A 16,803-nucleotide genomic window follows, 5' to 3' on the forward strand; every position below is an offset into this window, starting at 1 on the left:
ACAACTCTGTTGTAAGCGGAGACCTCTTTTTGAAGCGGTGGCCTGAAATGAACTGTAGCTGTTTGTTATTTTAAACAGGCATAAAACAAGGCAGCCTAGTAGTCCTTCGCGGACACCGGCGCGAGAAAACAGTGCGACGAGTAAAGAACTACAACTGAGAGAAGGTCAGGATGGTCCAGAAAATACTAAATAAACTCATCGGTGTCAAGTATATTAGTATTCTAAGGACGTGGTAAGTTAAAGCATCTTTATATGTGGATTATTGACTTGGAGTTAATGTTTTTATGGCTTCTGTTATGTTAAAAAATACTAATCAACGGTTGTGTCCTTCTGGGTGACCGATTTAGCTTTCTAGCTTAGCCTGCCTTGCTATTTCCCACTGACCTGGCTAGCTAGCTGCGTATCTGAATAATCAGACTATAAACAAAGGCGCCGAACTGTGTCTGCTATAATTAAACAGCTAGGAGGAGGCATGTGACGTTAAAGTTGCTTTACACTGACACTAAAGATATGTGATCTGTGAATATCATTTCATGTTTTGACTATCGGGGATATCATTTCTCGTTATTCAAATCAACATTATTGTAATGTTTAATACCTTAAAGTGCATAGGTGCTTAAACTCCTTTGTTAAAATAGAAGCACAGGTCATTCATGAACTATTCGACCAGTTTATTAATCTGATAAACGTCTTAATTATGTAAAATCACAGTAATATTGTTAGAATAGAATTAAATGTGGTAAAACGAGATGCAAGTTTTTTTTAAATACAATTATTTATTCTCTTCCTCAAACATTATGGCTTATGAGTAACCACTGCTGAGAGTAACTTGAGAGCTGTTTTGTTATTCCACAAACATAATAGTAAGAGCACAACACTATAAGTGACCTTGCAAAAATGCACAAAGAATAAACAAACTGAGATGGCCTCTATACAAATAGTAATTTATAAAGATGATTATTATTGTTTTTAATATGAACATGGGTACTAACCAGTCGATCATCAAACGCTTTTTTTCTTCAATTGCCTCACTAATGATTTTACCTTTTGTATAAACCGGAATATTGCTTTTGCCAATGCTCAACAACTTAAACCAGTGTTCTAACTTGTTAATTTTGTTCTTGTTGTCAGTAACCATAAATACATTATTAATAATAATAAACTCGTGAAAATAGCATATTTACTGGGTTGGAGAAATGTGTTTTAAGTTTAGTAGCTTTTTCTTACTTCGTGCAGAGACTCGGAAGTGTGCATGTTGTTCTGACAAAAGAAGCTCTTGTAAGACCATATCGCCTGAAATGATGAGGACAACTATCCAAGTAGCTCTTGAAATATGTATTTCAGCATGTGGTTTTATGAGTCATTTATAAATCCCTTTGTTCCCCCTCATCTAGGGTGCCAAATATGGTCACATGGGGAACAGTTGGTGGAGTGGCGCTCATTCACTTCACAGACTGGCGGTTGATTCTGGACTATGTGCCATACATTAAAGGGAAGTTCAACACGGATGAGTAAAAGTCCCACACAACTAAATTGTGAGTGCATTGTTATGATCAACATCCGTGTAACTGAGCTTTTGTCCACACACTTTGTTTGCAATGTGCAGTTGGATTGCCTATTAGCTTTAGCTCTAACCACGTACTCCTGATAAGATCAGGCAGGTGTTGGTACGGCGCGTTCCAATTACAACACGCTTTTGTGTATTGTTTAAAGGTGTGGCCACTCTTCACTGAAGCCAGGAATAACTGCAATTCTAAAACACCTAAGTGTTCAGTAGGCTGAGAATAAAGGCCATATAGTTATAGTTGCTCTTGTGAGTTTGTTGGATAACAACTGTGCAGACATAAAAGCGTTATGCTTCAGAGTAATCCTAAGGTTTAAAATACAAGTTGAGAAAAAAGTATGCATTCAGCACAGCTGGCCCAACATATTTATATTGTCTCAATTTAATTTTTAGTATGAATTCTTACATTACATTGGTGGGGTGTAATGGTTAGGGCGTGATTATTTTTAAATGATCAATTTGTTTACTCGGTTCATAAGTATCAATGAAGTAAACATTTTTGTATCTACACCTTTTGGGTTCCTCCTCACCTACTTACATGTTGTCTTGTCTGAGAGGATGTGTTTTTACACATTTAAACAGATATGATTCTGTATGTTTTGCTAACACATGGGATGTGTGTCTTGCCAACAGGACCAGAGCTCGGGAATGGGCACATGGGTGGATCGCATACACAATGCAAGCTTGAGGAGGATGCCCTGGCTCAACAATCAGTCGCCGAGGGCTTGTTTTAGGAGTTTGGACGACACACCACACTCTGTATAAATGCAGCTTTTGATCCTGTATTCTTTAATGTTAATAAATCTTTAATTTCCCCAAATGTGTCCACTTATTCTGCAAAATGTCAAACTATGGAATTGTTTCATCCCAATTGCTTGACGTGAGAGTATTTTTGTATTTGGAGCTCGGTGCTAAAAGACTAAATATATACTTTAATATTTTTATGCATGGGGCAAGTTGTAAAAGCCTGGCTTTGTCCACCTGATACGCCAGATTCACCCAGACATCATACTCATTTTATCAGCCAGACTGCGAAATTTGCGTGGATAATGTCTTTCATTTCTCCCATCGAAGGGGGAGGGGACTGAAAGAGGAGAGGGGAGAAGGGATTTAACATAGCGAGAGGGAGAAACCGACATACTGTCTTCAAGATGGATAAAAACGAGTAAGTACATCATCTAAAGGGTTGTAAAACCACCAACAACTGTATTAATTGTTACCGTGGCGTCTTTTACGCCGTGTGTCGTTCTCGTAATATATATTTAAAGTGTGTTTATCATCGATTATGCTGATGCACTCGGTGGTCTGGCATTTGCAAATAGAAATGCTGCGGTCTCAAGCTAGGATGTCGGTCTTTTTTAATGTGATGTATATGTTTAGCATCATCGTAATGTGGTGAAACTGCTGATATTTGCAGCTAATGTTGAAAACGCTGCGTCGACTGTGTTCTGCGTCGCAATAGGTTTAAATCTCACAAAGAGGATCGCATTTTATTTCCTCCACCGTAACGTGCACAAAAGCCCCCGCAGATGCGTGCGTTGCGTTTAAAATGGTGTCTGCGTGTTATCGTTAAGATCTACTTTGTTCATTCATAAAAGCCGGCTTAAAGTCCGAATGACAAACGGGAGACATCGTCGTGGTGAAAAGGGCTCTCCTATTTCACGGAGCTAACGCGAAACTTTCACATTTGTGCTAATGCCGAAGCTGCACGCGAGGGACGCTGTTTTACGATGTCTAGGAGATGTCGTTGTTCCATGATTGTTGTCACTGTATCTACGTGATTGCTGTTTACGGTCTATTTGTAGCAAGTAGCCTATTTTTTTCTTCCCCGTAGGTTAACTGGTGTAGCTGGCTACTACCGCCGTCTAGCTAGACAATAGCACTTCCGGTAAAACATTTCAAAATAAAAGACTAACGGTCAAAAGGGACAACTCTATTAATCTAAGGTCGGTTCTTGGATTAGTTAAATACACATGTTGAATAGTCTTTATATTCAAGGACATGCTTGAATATTTTAAAACTAGATGGACCAAGACATACATTGGAAAGCTCCGCCAAAAGCCCCAAAGTGCAACTTCTATTTTAAGTTTATTTCAACAACATATTTCCCCAATGGCCAATTATGAAGTTACACAATCACATGCATTCAATTTAGAACACCGTGGGCCTTTTTCACTTCAGTTTTCGAAAATATTTTATTTTGAATAGTTCATATATTCCCTTTTTAGATTGCGATCTCAGAGCAGGATATACACAAATACATGACTAAGGAACAATACTAGAATATAGTCAAACATCAATGTAATAAAGGCCCATTCATAGTGAATGAGATCATGCAGAATAATGATTTGATCATACTTCTTTTTAAAACAATTTAAAAAAGTTTGGGGTTGGCCGGGTCCTTTTTGAGACTGAAGATCAGACACTTTCGGAACGTTTATTCCGTGACACCGTTGCGCTGACTTCCTGTCTTCCTCAACCCGCGGTCGTCCTATGTTTTCCTTGCGGATGTAGCCTTCGTGCCCCAGCCAGGCGGGCAGGTAGTGATGTGACCGCGGTGTTCGGCGGAGCGATCTGCACGACGACAAAGGGACGAGATGTTGTTAGCAGGGTGATCCCATTACAGAGGACGCATGTTGTAATATGGTCGAAACAAATGCGTAATAAGCGTTAGGCCTGCCATCCAAAAAACTACAAAACTACTATAATCTAAACTGCCTATGCGCAGTAACTTTTAGTGGATTTATAGACTTCTCGCGTGGGAAATGGAGGAGAAGAGAACGTGGGATTGCACTGCTCTCCCCAAGGGCTGGAACATGGAAGAAGTGACCAGAAAGTCGGGTTTGTCAGCTGGAAAAAGCGATGTCTATTATTTTAGGTACTAAACTAACGGGGGCTTGCACAATTTACAGGTGCACAAGACACCCGAGATTGCGGACGGAAACAGACAGTGTTGTGATCAGGAGGGGAGGGAGGTATAAAGTTTGGGACGGGTAGGGAGGAGGGTCCGTGCGCTGCCGGGTTACAAGGCCAGACCCTCTCCCAAGTGTCGCGATAAGAAGGAGTCCGCTCTCTCGATGAATCTTGACTCGGTGCCGTTTAATACTCTTTATTTCCCCATTTTGAAATGAATCAACGCCAGGTTTTGTTTTCATTTAGCCGAGGAGAAGACGAGCAAGATGAGGAACAGAGGCAAGAGAGGGGGGAGGCGGGTCGGTTGTATAGTCTGTGGTAGGCTAACCGTCCACTCGTACCGGTGTTAACTGTGGTGTGTGATGTAAGAGACATTTGCATGAGTTACTAGCACGTATCCACCCACAGTTGTTCCTTTTTTCCCCCCCTCTTCTTTTTATTTTTGGTCATCATGCTTATCATAGTGTTGCTCTCACAAGTGGAGCTACTATGTTTCCATTGTGAAACAAAGTGTTAAGTTTGGCCTTTACATTTGTGCTCACTCAGAGGTTAAATGCTGTGTAAACAATGGTGTTGAATGTGGTTTTCATATATATATTTCACATCTGCTCTTTACACTCAATTGTGTGCAGCTGTTAATAGATGACACGGGTTGGGTGGTCATTGGAGAAAGCATCCATTTCACAAAGTAATGTGGTTTTCAGAGTCATTGCCCATTTGAATGTGCTCTGCTCTGTCTGCATTTGACTCGTTGCATGTTGTGATCCTCGTGTGTAACTTCTTTCTGTGCGTCGTGTGTTTTTGAAGCTTTTGTTTCCCCGCCGTCGTCTCTCCTTCGTTCCGTCTTGACACCGTTTCTGTGTTTTTTTGTCGTTGTTGTTGTTGTAAGAGATGATATGAGTAGAGTGGTATCTCATGTCTCTTCCTCCCCACCAGTCCATCTGGGAAGAAGTTTCGGAGCAAGCCTCAGCTGGCCCGTTACCTTGGTAACCAGATGGACCTCAGCTCCTTCGATTTCCGCACGGGGAAGATGCTGATGAGCAAGCTGAACAAGAACCGCCAGAGGATGCGCTATGATAACAACAACCAGAATAAGGTGAGACAGCCAGACGCTGACGAACACAACTAGGGGTGACCTGGACATAAGTGTAGCAGCATGACGCGTTAATAGATGGATCACTACGAGTGAAACACCCTCACATAATCATGCAGACTATTGTCACTCGTATTTTATATAGCAACAATTATTATGCTTCAAGATAATAATAATCAACGATAATACGGTCTCGTTAGGATGTCGGTCTTTAATGTGATGTATATGTTTAGCATCATCGTAATGTGGTGAAACTGCTGATACTAAAGCCACGTTGAAAACGCTGCGTCGACTGTGTTCTGCGTCGCAATAGGGTTTTAACTTCACAAAGAGGATCGCATTTATTTCCTCCACCGTATCAAACGTGCACAAAAGCCCCCGCAGATGCGCAGTGTTGCGTTTAAAATGGTGTCTGCGTTGTTATCGTTAAGATCTACTTTTTGTTCATTCATAAAAGTCGGCTTAAAGTCCGAATGACAAACGGGAGACACTCGTCGTCGGTAGAAAAGGGCTTCCTATTTCACGGAGCCAACGCGAATCTTTCACATTTGTGCTAATGCCGAAGCTGCATGCGAGGGACGCTGTTTTACGGATGTCTAGAGATGTCGTTGTTCCATGATTGTTGTCACTGTATCTACGTGATTGTTGCTTTATGGTCTATTTGTAGCAAGTAGCCTATTTTTCTTCCTTGCAGGTTAACTGCGTAGCTGGCTACTACCGCCGTCTCAGCTAGACAATAGCACTTCCGGTAAAACATTTCAAAATAAAAGACTTAACGTCGTGCAAAAGGGACAACTCTATTAATCTAAGCAATCGGTTCTTGGATTGTTAAATACACATGTTGAATAGTCTTTATATTCAAGGACCATGATGCTTGAATATTTTAAAACTAGATGGACCAAGACATACATTGAAAGCTCCGCCAAAAGCCCCTGTGCGCAATCTCTATTTTAAGTTTATTTCCAACAACATATTTCCCCAATGGCCAATTATGAAGTTGCTACCAATCACATGTATCTAATTTAGAAACACCGTGGCCTTTTTTCACTCTAGTTTTCGAAAATATTTTATTTGAATAGTTCATATTCTTTTTAGATTGCGATCTCAGAGCAGTGATATACACAAATACATGACTAAGGAACAATACTAGAATATAGTCAAACATCAATGTAATAAAGGCCCATTCATAGTGGAATGAGATCATGCAGAATAATGATTTGATCATACTTCTTTTTAAAACAATTTAAAAAGTTTGGGGTTGGCTGGGTCCTTTTTGAGACTGAAGATCATACACTTTCGGAACGTTTATTCCGTGACACCGTTGCGCTGACTTCCTGTCTTCCTCAACCTGCGGTCGTCCTTGCGTTTTCCTTGCGGATGTAGTTTCAGTGCCCCAGCCACAGAGTGCGGGTGGTAGTGATGTGACCGCGGTGTTCGGCGGAGTTGATCTGCACGACGAGACAAAGCGACGAGATGTTGTTAGCAGTGGGTGATCCTATTGATAGAGGACGCATGTTGTGGCCATGGTCGAAACAAATGCGTAATAAGCGTTAGGCCTGCCATCCAAAAAACTACAAACTATTACATATATAATCTAAACTGCCTATGCGGCAGTAACTTTTAGTGGATTTATAGACTTCTCGCGTGAAATGGAGGAGGGAAGAGAACGTGGATTGCAACTGCTTTCCTGCATGGCTGGTACAAACATGGAAGAAGTGACCAGAAAGTCGGGTTTGTTGGGGCTGGAAAAAGGATGTCTATTATTTTAGGTACTAAACTAACGGGGGCTTGTGACAATTTACAGGTGGCAAGACACCCGAGATTGCGGACGGAAACAGACAGTGCCGGTGATCAGGAGGAGGGAGGTATAAAGTTTGGGATCGGGTGGAGGAGGGTCCGTGCGCTGCCGGGTTATAAGGCCAGACCCTCTCCCAAGTGTCGCGATAAGAAGGAGTCACTCTCTCGATGAATTTTGACTCGGTGCCGTTTAATATACTCTTTATTTCCTCATTTGAAATGAATCAACAACGCCAGGTTTTGTTTTCTACTTAGCCGAGGAGAAGACGAGCAAGATGAGGAATAGAGGCAAGAGAGGGGAGGCGGGTCAGTTGTATAGTCTGTGGTGCGAGCTAACCGTCCACTCGTACCGGTGTTAACTGTGGTGTGTGATGTAAGAGACATTTTGCATGAGTTACTAGCACGTATCCACCCACAGTTGTTCCTTTTTCCCCTCTTCTTTTTATTTTGGTCATGCTTATCATAGTGTTGCTCTCACAAGTGGAGCTAATATGTTTCCATTGTGAAACAAAGTGTTAAGTTTGGCCTTTTACATTTGTGCTCACTCAGAGGTTAAATGCTAATGTAAACAATGGTGTTGAATGTGGTTTTCATATATATTTCACATCTGCTCTTTTACACTCAATTGTGTGCAGCTGTTAATAGATGACACGGGTTGGGTGGTCATTGGAGAAAGCATCCATTTCACAAAGCATGTGGTTTTCAGAGTCATTGCCCATTTGAATGTGCTCTGCTCTGCCTGCATCGAATCGCTGCATGTTGTGATCCTCGTGTGTAACTTCTTTCTGTAAATGGCCGTGTGTTTTTGAAGTTTTGTTTCCCATATCGTCTCTCCTTCGTTCTGCCTTGAGCTAATCGTTTCAGTGTTTTTTAATACTGTTGTTGCTGTTGGTAAGAGGATATGAGTAGAGTGGTATCTCATGTCTCTTCCTCCCCCACCAGTCCGATCTGGGAGCAGTTTGAAGCAAGCCTCGCTCCAGCTGGCCCGTTACCTGACCTCAGCTCTCGATTTCCGCACGGGGAAGATGCTGATGAGCAAGCGTTGAACAAGAACCGCCAGAGGGATGCGCTTAAGTGATAACAACAACAACTGTGAATAAGGTGAGACAGCCAGGTATCGCTGGACGGTATCACAACTAGGGGTGACCTGGACATAAGTGTAGCAGCATGACGCGTTAATAGATGGATCACTACGAGTGAAACACCCTCACATAATCATGCAGACTATTGTCACTCGTATTTTATATAGCAACAATTATTATGCTTCAAGATAATAATAATCAACGATAATAATGACAAAAAACCTATAAGAACATGTGAAAGGAAAGTATTCCATATATATATAAAACATTCAAGATAAGATGGCATTACGATGAAATAGGGTACGTTATTATTAAACAAGAGAATAATAAATTACTGATTCTAAAATAAAAGTTTCACACTTTAAACACTTTTTTAAAAGTCTGATTTTATAAGGTTACACAGTTGTAGTCGTTATGCGTCTCGGATGCGTGAACTGTTTTGAGCCCTGACATAATTCTCTAAAAGTCCTTCTCTACCGTTTTGTGGAATATCCCGTCATATCCTGTCTCTCTGCTCTTTAAACATTCCCCCGGCCGCTCATCCTCCCTCTGTTTTGATATTTTGAAGGGCAAACCTGACCTGAACACGTCGCTCCCAGTCCGACAGACGGCCTCCATCTTTAAGCAGCCCGTAACCAAGGTTACCAACCACCCGAACAACAAAGTGAAGGCGGATCCTCAGAAAGCCGTCGACCAGCCCAGACAGGTGAGCGCGCCCCCCCCGCCTGTTAGCTGTTGACCTCAACCCGTATGCACGTAAACACGGGACGATAATGCAGGATATAAACGTGCAACTTTGAAACTGGACGGATCTGAATTTGAATATGTTTATGTTGTAGTTTTCTGTACTGAACGCAGCAGATTGTTTTCATTTATATTAATAAGAGCTGGCAGTTAATATAACTCCTTCTTTTCATTTTTGTCAACAGCTTTTTTGGGAGAAGAAACTCGGTGGTCTCAATGCTTATGACATTGCAGAGGAGCTGGTGAAAACAATGGAACTACCGAAAGGCCTGCAGGGTAATACACACATGCATACACACTTTACTGACTGTTGTTATCGGACGATATTCAGTCAAAAATATCAGGAGATTCGCTTTTATGCTCTCGGTTTGCCGATTACTGATGTTTCAACGTGAACGACACATCTGTGTTGGAATGGAGAGGAGAGCTATGAGCTATGAGCGGTGGCGGCACCACTGGCATTCAGTTACCTCGTGATGCGTTCAGGCTCTGTTCAGTGAATATGACAATTGGGCCAAGGTACATTTTATCGTTATCCTGGTGTGTTCACTTGTAATCCCGTAAAATGCAGCTTTTGTGAGAAATTTAAATAAACAAAGTTGGTTGAAGCAGATGTTTTATAAATTGCTAGTCGAAAGGGAATTATGACCCGTTTATCATCCAAACTATTACTGGCAAGATTTGTTTAAACATTAAAAATACAATCTTTTATTTCTTATTTGAACTGTGTGTTTTTATGAAGGAAAAAAACAAACACTATAGATGTCGACAACAAAGTTAAAGGATAATTTTTGATGGTTCACATTGACTTGAGCGCAGTTTAAAGAGACGATGGCGAAAAATATGAGTTTGGAGCCTTTTATCTTTTCCGCCATACGATCTAAACCGTGAGTTTCATGATCCGCTGCACCTGGAACAGTTTCATACATTTTTTATTTATTTTTTAAATCCAATGTAACGACTCCTCAGGTCGGCGTTGTTCCTTCAAAGTGTCTCCTAACCCGCCCGTTTGGTCCTTCAGGTGTCGGTCCAGGATGCACAGACAAGACTCTCCTGTCGGCCATCGCCAGCGCTCTGCACACCAGCGCTGCTCCCATCACGGGCCAACTGTCTGCTGCTGTGGAGAAGAACCCAGGAGTCTGGCTCAACACCACGCAGCCACTGTGCAAGGCCTTCATCGTCACCGACGAGGACATCAGGTGGGCGATCGCAGAACGCATCCACACACGGATCCCCGGTTGTTTGTAAAAGAAAAACAACAACAACAGTGTCAGATCCTGATAATTAATCGCTGGAGCCAATATCTAGTCGGATGAAACATGAAGTTCCTGTTTGTTGCTTTGAACTTTTGGCTTTTCTGGCTTTAAGCTAAATGTATCAGCATGTGTGGCAATTAGAAAAAGTTGTTACAAGTCTTGGTTTGATCTCCTTCAGTGTGTTTGAAAAAAATAAGAAATAACTCCTCGGCCAGTGTGATAAACGTCGTATGATTCACCAGTTAATGGAATATTGGCTTCCATTTCAAATGCTGAAGCACAATAACAACAATAACCCTGAATATTCCTTTGTCATCTTTGATTTCGACCCCGACGTTGGCCGAGTCCGTTCAGCCGGCCCCGACAAGTGACCCCGCTCCGTGTAAAAACACACCATCTGTCCTGGGCCCATTCAGCGGCTGTTGGAGCGCAGCTGCAACTGCCAACTGTAACCGCTTCCTGTTGTGTGTGTGTGTGTGTGTGTGTAGGAAACAGGAGGAGCTGGTGTACAGCGTGAGGAAAAGGCTGGAGGACGCACTGATGGCGGATATGTTGGCTCACGTGGAGGAGGCCGCCGCCAGCGAGGGGGAGGCTCTGAAAGACGAAGACAACAGCAGTGAAGACATGGAGAGTGTATAGCACAGGTCAGTCAAGGGGCGGGTCAGGCTTATGAGGATGTTATAGAGACGCTGTATGACCTTCCATCCGGCCGTTAAATGAATTTAAAGTTGTTTTAAAGTCAATTTTGCAAACATTCCTCGTTGATGGCATCTTAAAGTGTGCGTCTGTTAAGGTCCTTGTACTAAGCGCTAGTTAATTGGTAATAATGCCCTCATACGATGCCCAATAACATACTGTGTTAATGAAGCTTTTAGTGTTAATAATTGCATCATTAACACATTTATTTGTTAGGTCACAAGGCATTTATGAGCATTTACTTATTATCTCCTTCATAAACCTTTTAATAGGCTTTTTTTGTGTTGCTTTTAGGATAATTAAATACTTTATTATGCATTTATTAGCACTTATTTAGGCAAGATATATTGTATACATATATGGTATAATTGCACTATTTATTTCGTTGATTAGATATTTGACATTCTAAAAATGTATTTTACAATGAACAATTAACCTCACAGTTAAATGATGCTATAGTTAGACAAATCATTTAATTATATTTAGTTTATGTATTTGGGGCTTTTAAGGCTATGTTTGATAGAACGTTCTCATTGTGGCAGCATGTGACTGCCATTTCCGTTAAAATATAAATTAGACAAAGTGTGTTTTTGGACCTTACTGCTAAATCTTTGTATTTATGTGCACTTTTTATTCCCTATTTATCAAACGTGACAATATGAAGTGCTCATTCTAGATAGGGGAGCTGCTCAAAACATAGTTATATTATCAATATTATTACTATCAGTGAATAACACAGGAAGTAATACCCTAATTCTGTTGCTGCAAAAATTAACTGCAAATAAGTGCATAATACAAAATATATCAAACTGATTTAAAGCGACAAAAAAAGCTTTAACACTGACATAATAAAAGTGAGTTAATCTGTTTGTCATGATATACAGAATTATAATTAACGCATAAAGCTTTTATTAAAGTTCTTCAGCAGTATGAACTCTTACCAATTTATATAAGAGCTTGACAATGTTTATAATGCTTTTATTAACACTTTAAAAAACACATCTTAAAAGGATGTATAAGGCCTCATCACTTATTAATTTAAGCGCATTACAAGGACCTTAATACAGAGCAGAGTTGGATACTGAATGTGAATTATTATATAATATTAGATGCAGCCAAGCTGTCCCAGGAGTGTTTCTTCTAATTGCAATCCTCTCTTCTTCCAGGGATTTGTTCCAACACACACACACACGACCATGAACAGTAGGAGCCGTACAGCTGTCCTGATGAACTGTCCCTGTGTGTCTGCGTCCATCCTAACCCGAACCTAACGTGTCCGTAGAGATCCGCCTTCCTTCTCTCGAACCCAAAACATCTCAAATGCGTCTCTTCATCATCGTCTCCACTGGATGGGACTCGACTTGACCTCAAGCGGTATTTAAATTAAAGCTCGGTCAATTTTGACTAAAATTAAAAATAATTCCTGAAATTTCAAATATTGAAAATATCTTGTGTCAAAAATGTTGTTTTTGTTTTTTTTACCCTAAAAGGTTTTAATGGGTTTGTGTTTTGTCAACCAAACATTTTTATAATCAGCAAATAGTTGAACTGTGGGGCTTTTTCCATGATTGTTTTGAGGGGTCAAATTTGGAAATAGAATGTTTTGTATTTTTGGCATGTCTGTTTCTTTAATTACATGATGCACTACACATCGTCATACAAAACACCGCTCTCTTCTAGTGGAACTAGTTGGATGCAACTATGACCAGTTGGGCTCCTTTAAAATCGACGTCGGTGCAGATGCTGTAGTTTGACTCGCACACTGGAGGACGGTCCAGTTTTATTGTAATATTCGCAGGAGATATGGTACTCGATGACCGGGCTGTGTCACCCTGTGAGTCGGTTCAGTATTGACCAAGAGGAGGCACCATTTTGAAGAGGGTGGTGGTGACGTGGTGTTTGACCGTGAGCTGATTAGTACTCGGCCTCGCTGTCGGTGCAATTTAACCCGAGGAAATAAAAAAGGTATCGTCGGTGGGGCTGGGCGATGTGGAGGAAATAAAATATCATATATTTTTGTTGATGAATGACCTAAATCCCGATGTTGTCGACCCGTTGGTGCTTTTACAAAATATTTAAACGATGAGCTTTTTGATAAATAATCATCAGTAATGCATATATAATGACAGTAGGTAAACGCAAATAATAGGACAGCTTCACAACAGTAAAACAAAACAATTATACATGTACTGTACAGCCTTTAAAAGCCAGGATAAGACGCACTCTTATACTATATTACAATACATCAAATCTAAGATATATCAATATATATTAGCCCAGCCCTATATGTTGGGGGCTGAAGCACAATGGGGAAAGACATACGTTTAAACCTCTTTCTGTTGTAAAAGTATACCGGTTTGAACTCCCTTCTCGTTGTTTTGAGGTGCTCCTGATTGAGTCAATGCCGTCGAGGCTACCGCCCAATCGGTTTCAGGTACTTTTAATGTGTCCATGGTTACAACACACACACGCTGCCTCCTCCTCAACCCACGCACAGCATTAGGCGCAGCCGCAAATTACAGTTAACTTTTCGGTTTAGATGTCATTATCATCTGAGGAATAATGCTTTTTTGTATTTTTTATCCCTGTCTGTGATTGTGAATAATGTACCTAAACTAAAATCATGACAACCGTCTTATATACTATCAGCAGGCTGATTAAGCTGAAATGAATTTGATTGTATTAAAATGAGTCCATATGTCATAATCTCCGATGTTGGCTCACGTGGAGGAGGCCGCCGCCAGCGAGGGGGAGGCTCTGAAAGACGAAGACAACAGCAGTGAAGACATGGAGAGTGTATAGCACAGGTCAGTCAAGGGGCGGGTCAGGCTTATGAGGATGGTATAGAGACGCTGTATGACCTTCCATCCGGCCGTTAAATGAATTTAAAGTTGTTTTAAAGTCAATTTTGCAAACATTCCTCGTTGGTGGCATCTTAAAGTGTGCGTCTGTTAAGGTCCTTGTACTAAGCGCTAGTTAATTGGTAATAACGCCCTCATACGATGCCCAATAACATACTGTGTTAATGAAGCTTTTAGTGTTAATAATTGCATCATTAACACATTTATTTGTTAGGTCACAAAGCATTTATGAGCATTTACTTATTATCTCCTTCATAAACCTTTTAATAGGCTTTTTTTGTGTTGCTTTTAGGATAATTAAATACTTTATTATGCATTTATTAGCACTTATTTAGGCAAGATATATTGTATACATGTATGTTATAATTGCACTATTTCTTTCGTTTGATTAGATATTTGACATTCTAAAAATGTATTTTACAATGAACAATTAACCTCACAGTTAAATGATGCTATAGTTAGACAAATCATTTAATTATATTTAGTTTATATATTTGGGGCTTTTAAGGCTATGTTTGATTGAACATTCTCATTCTGGCAGCATGTGACTGCCATTTCCGTTAAAATATAAATTAGACAAAGTGTGTTTTTGGACCTTACTGCTAAATCTTTGTATTCATGTGCACTTTTTATTCCCTATTTATCAAACGTGACAATATGAAGTGCTCATTCCAGATAGGGGAGCTGCTAAAAACATCGTTATATTATTACTATCATTGAATAACACAGGAAGTAATACCCTTATTCTGTTGCTGCAAAAATTAACTGCTAATAAGTGCATAATACAAAATATATCAAACTGATTTAAAGCGACAAAAAAAGCTTTAACACTGACATAATAAAAGTGAGTTAATCTGTTTGTCATGATATACAGAATTATAATTAACGCATAAAGCTTTTATTAAAGTTCTTCAGCAGTATGAACTCTTACCAATTTATATAAGAGCTTGACAATGTTTATAATGCTTTTATTAACACTTTAAAAAAAAAACACATCTTAAAAGGATGTATAAGGGCCTCATCACTTATTAATTTAAGCGCATTACAAGGACCTTAATATAGAGCAGAGTTGGATACTGAATGCATGAATTATTACATAATATTAGATGCAGCCAAGCTGTCCCAGGAGTGTTTCTTCTAATTGCAATCCTCTCTTCTTCCAGGGATTTGTTCCAACACACACACACACACGACCATGAACAGTAGGAGCCGTACAGCTGTCCTGATGAACTGTCCCTGTGTGTCTGCGTCCATCCTAACCCGAACCCAACGTGTCCCGTAGAGATCCGTCTTCCCTTCTCTCGAACCCAAAACATCTCAAATGCGTCTCTTCATCATCGTCTCCACTGGATGGGACTCGACTTGACCTCAGCGGTATTTAAATTAAAGCTCGGTCAATTTTTGACTAAAATTAAAAAATAATTCCCTTGAAATTTCAAATATTGAAAATATCTTGTGTCAAAAAATGTTGTTTTTGTTTTTTTTACCCTAAAAGGTTTTTAATGGGTTTGTGTTTTTGTCAAATCCAAACATTTTATGTCAGCAAATAGTTGAACTGGGGGCTTTTTTCCAGTTGTTTTTTGGGGGGGGGTCAAATTTGAAATGAATGTTTTGTATTTTTGGCATGTCTGTTTCTTTAATTACATGATGCACTACACACGTTACAAAACACCGTCTCTTCTAGTGGAACTAGTTGGGATGCAACTATGACCGAGTTGGGCTCCTTTTAAAATCGACGTCGGTGCAGATGCTGTAGTTTGACTCGCACACTGGAGGGACGGTCCAGTTTTTATTGTAATATTCGAGGAGATATGGTACTCGATGACCGCTGTGTCACCCTGTGAGTCGTGTTCAGTATTGACCAAAGAGGAGGCATTTTGAAGAGGGTGGTGTGACGTGGTGTTTGACCGTGAGCGGTTATATCGGCTCCGCTGCCGGTGCCACCGAACACGAGGAAAATAAAAAAGGTATGCGTCGGTGGGGCTGGGCGACGTGGAGGAAATAAAATATCATATATTTTTGTTGATGAATGACCTAAATCCCGATGTTGTCGACCCGTTGGTGCTTTTACAAAATATTTAAACGATGAGCTTTTTGATAAATAATCATCAGTAATGTGTATATAATGACTTAGTGGGTAAACGCAAATAATAGGACAGCTACAACAGTAAAAACAAAAACAATTATACATGTACTGTACAGCCTTTAAAACCAGGATAAGACGACTCTTATACTATATTACAATACATCAAATCTAAGATATATCAATATATTAGCCCAGCCCTATATGTTGGGGTTGAGCACAATGGGGAAAGACATACGTTTAAACCTCTTTCTGTTGTAAAAGTATACGGTTTGAACTCTTCTCGTTGTTTTAGGTGCTTCCTGATTGAGTCATCGCCGTCGAGGCGCCGTTCCAATCGGTTTCATGTACTTTTTAATGTGTCCATGTTACAACACACACACGCTGCCTCCTCCTCAACCCACGCACAGCATTGGCGCCGCCGCAAATTACAGTTAACTTTCGGTTTAGATGTCATTATCATCTGAGGAATAATGCCTTTTTGTATTTTTTATCCCTGTCTGTGATTGTGAATAATGTACCTAAACTAAAATCATGACAACCCCGTCTTGTTATTATCAGCAGGCTGATTGCTGAAATGAATTTGATTGTATTAAAATGAGTCCATATGTCATAATCTCCGATGCTGGTGTGTCCTTTTTTTATTTTTTTATTGTTGTATTTTTTTAAACTACTGACGATCCTCTGTTCGGAGTGAGTATTCACACAAATGGA

The 16,803-nt window shown here is 40.2% G+C and overlaps 2 protein-coding genes and 1 long non-coding RNA gene across 5 annotated transcripts; all 3 read left to right on the forward strand.

The window, feature by feature from the left end:
• The first annotated feature begins 27 nt into the window (after positions 1-27).
• On the forward strand, positions 28-2,384 carry LOC130193985 (cytochrome b-c1 complex subunit 10-like). Its single transcript, XM_056414842.1, has 3 exons — positions 28-232; positions 1,395-1,535; positions 2,198-2,384. Exons 1-2 carry the CDS (start codon positions 171-173, stop codon positions 1,513-1,515), a joined length of 183 nt encoding a protein of 60 aa, XP_056270817.1. The 5' UTR covers positions 28-170; the 3' UTR covers positions 1,516-1,535; positions 2,198-2,384.
• A 278-nt stretch (positions 2,385-2,662) lies between these two features.
• Positions 2,663-12,426, forward strand: mbd3b (methyl-CpG binding domain protein 3b). Of its 3 annotated transcripts, XM_056414485.1 has the most exons (8): positions 4,111-4,442; positions 4,724-4,795; positions 5,414-5,573; positions 9,018-9,155; positions 9,379-9,469; positions 10,215-10,392; positions 10,938-11,093; positions 12,312-12,426. In XM_056414485.1, exons 1-7 carry the CDS (start codon positions 4,330-4,332, stop codon positions 11,086-11,088), a joined length of 903 nt encoding a protein of 300 aa, XP_056270460.1. In that variant the 5' UTR covers positions 4,111-4,329; the 3' UTR covers positions 11,089-11,093; positions 12,312-12,426. The 3 variants fall into 3 exon arrangements, with proteins under 3 accessions (XP_056270459.1, XP_056270460.1, XP_056270458.1); XM_056414484.1 differs by lacking the exons at positions 4,111-4,442; positions 4,724-4,795 and adding an exon at positions 2,663-2,729 and having other exon boundaries at positions 12,312-12,424; XM_056414483.1 differs by lacking the exon at positions 4,724-4,795 and having other exon boundaries at positions 12,312-12,425.
• Positions 12,427-13,863: 1,437 nt separating this feature from the next.
• Positions 13,864-16,710, forward strand: LOC130193987 (uncharacterized). The gene is made up of 2 exons (XR_008831759.1): positions 13,864-13,952; positions 15,170-16,710. It is a non-coding gene; the product is annotated as an uncharacterized LOC130193987 (long non-coding RNA).
• Positions 16,711-16,803: the final 93 nt, after the last annotated feature.

This window comes from Pseudoliparis swirei, chromosome 5 (assembly GCF_029220125.1).
Source record: "Pseudoliparis swirei isolate HS2019 ecotype Mariana Trench chromosome 5, NWPU_hadal_v1, whole genome shotgun sequence".
In the NCBI taxonomy this organism is placed as follows: Eukaryota; Metazoa; Chordata; class Actinopteri; order Perciformes; family Liparidae; genus Pseudoliparis; species Pseudoliparis swirei.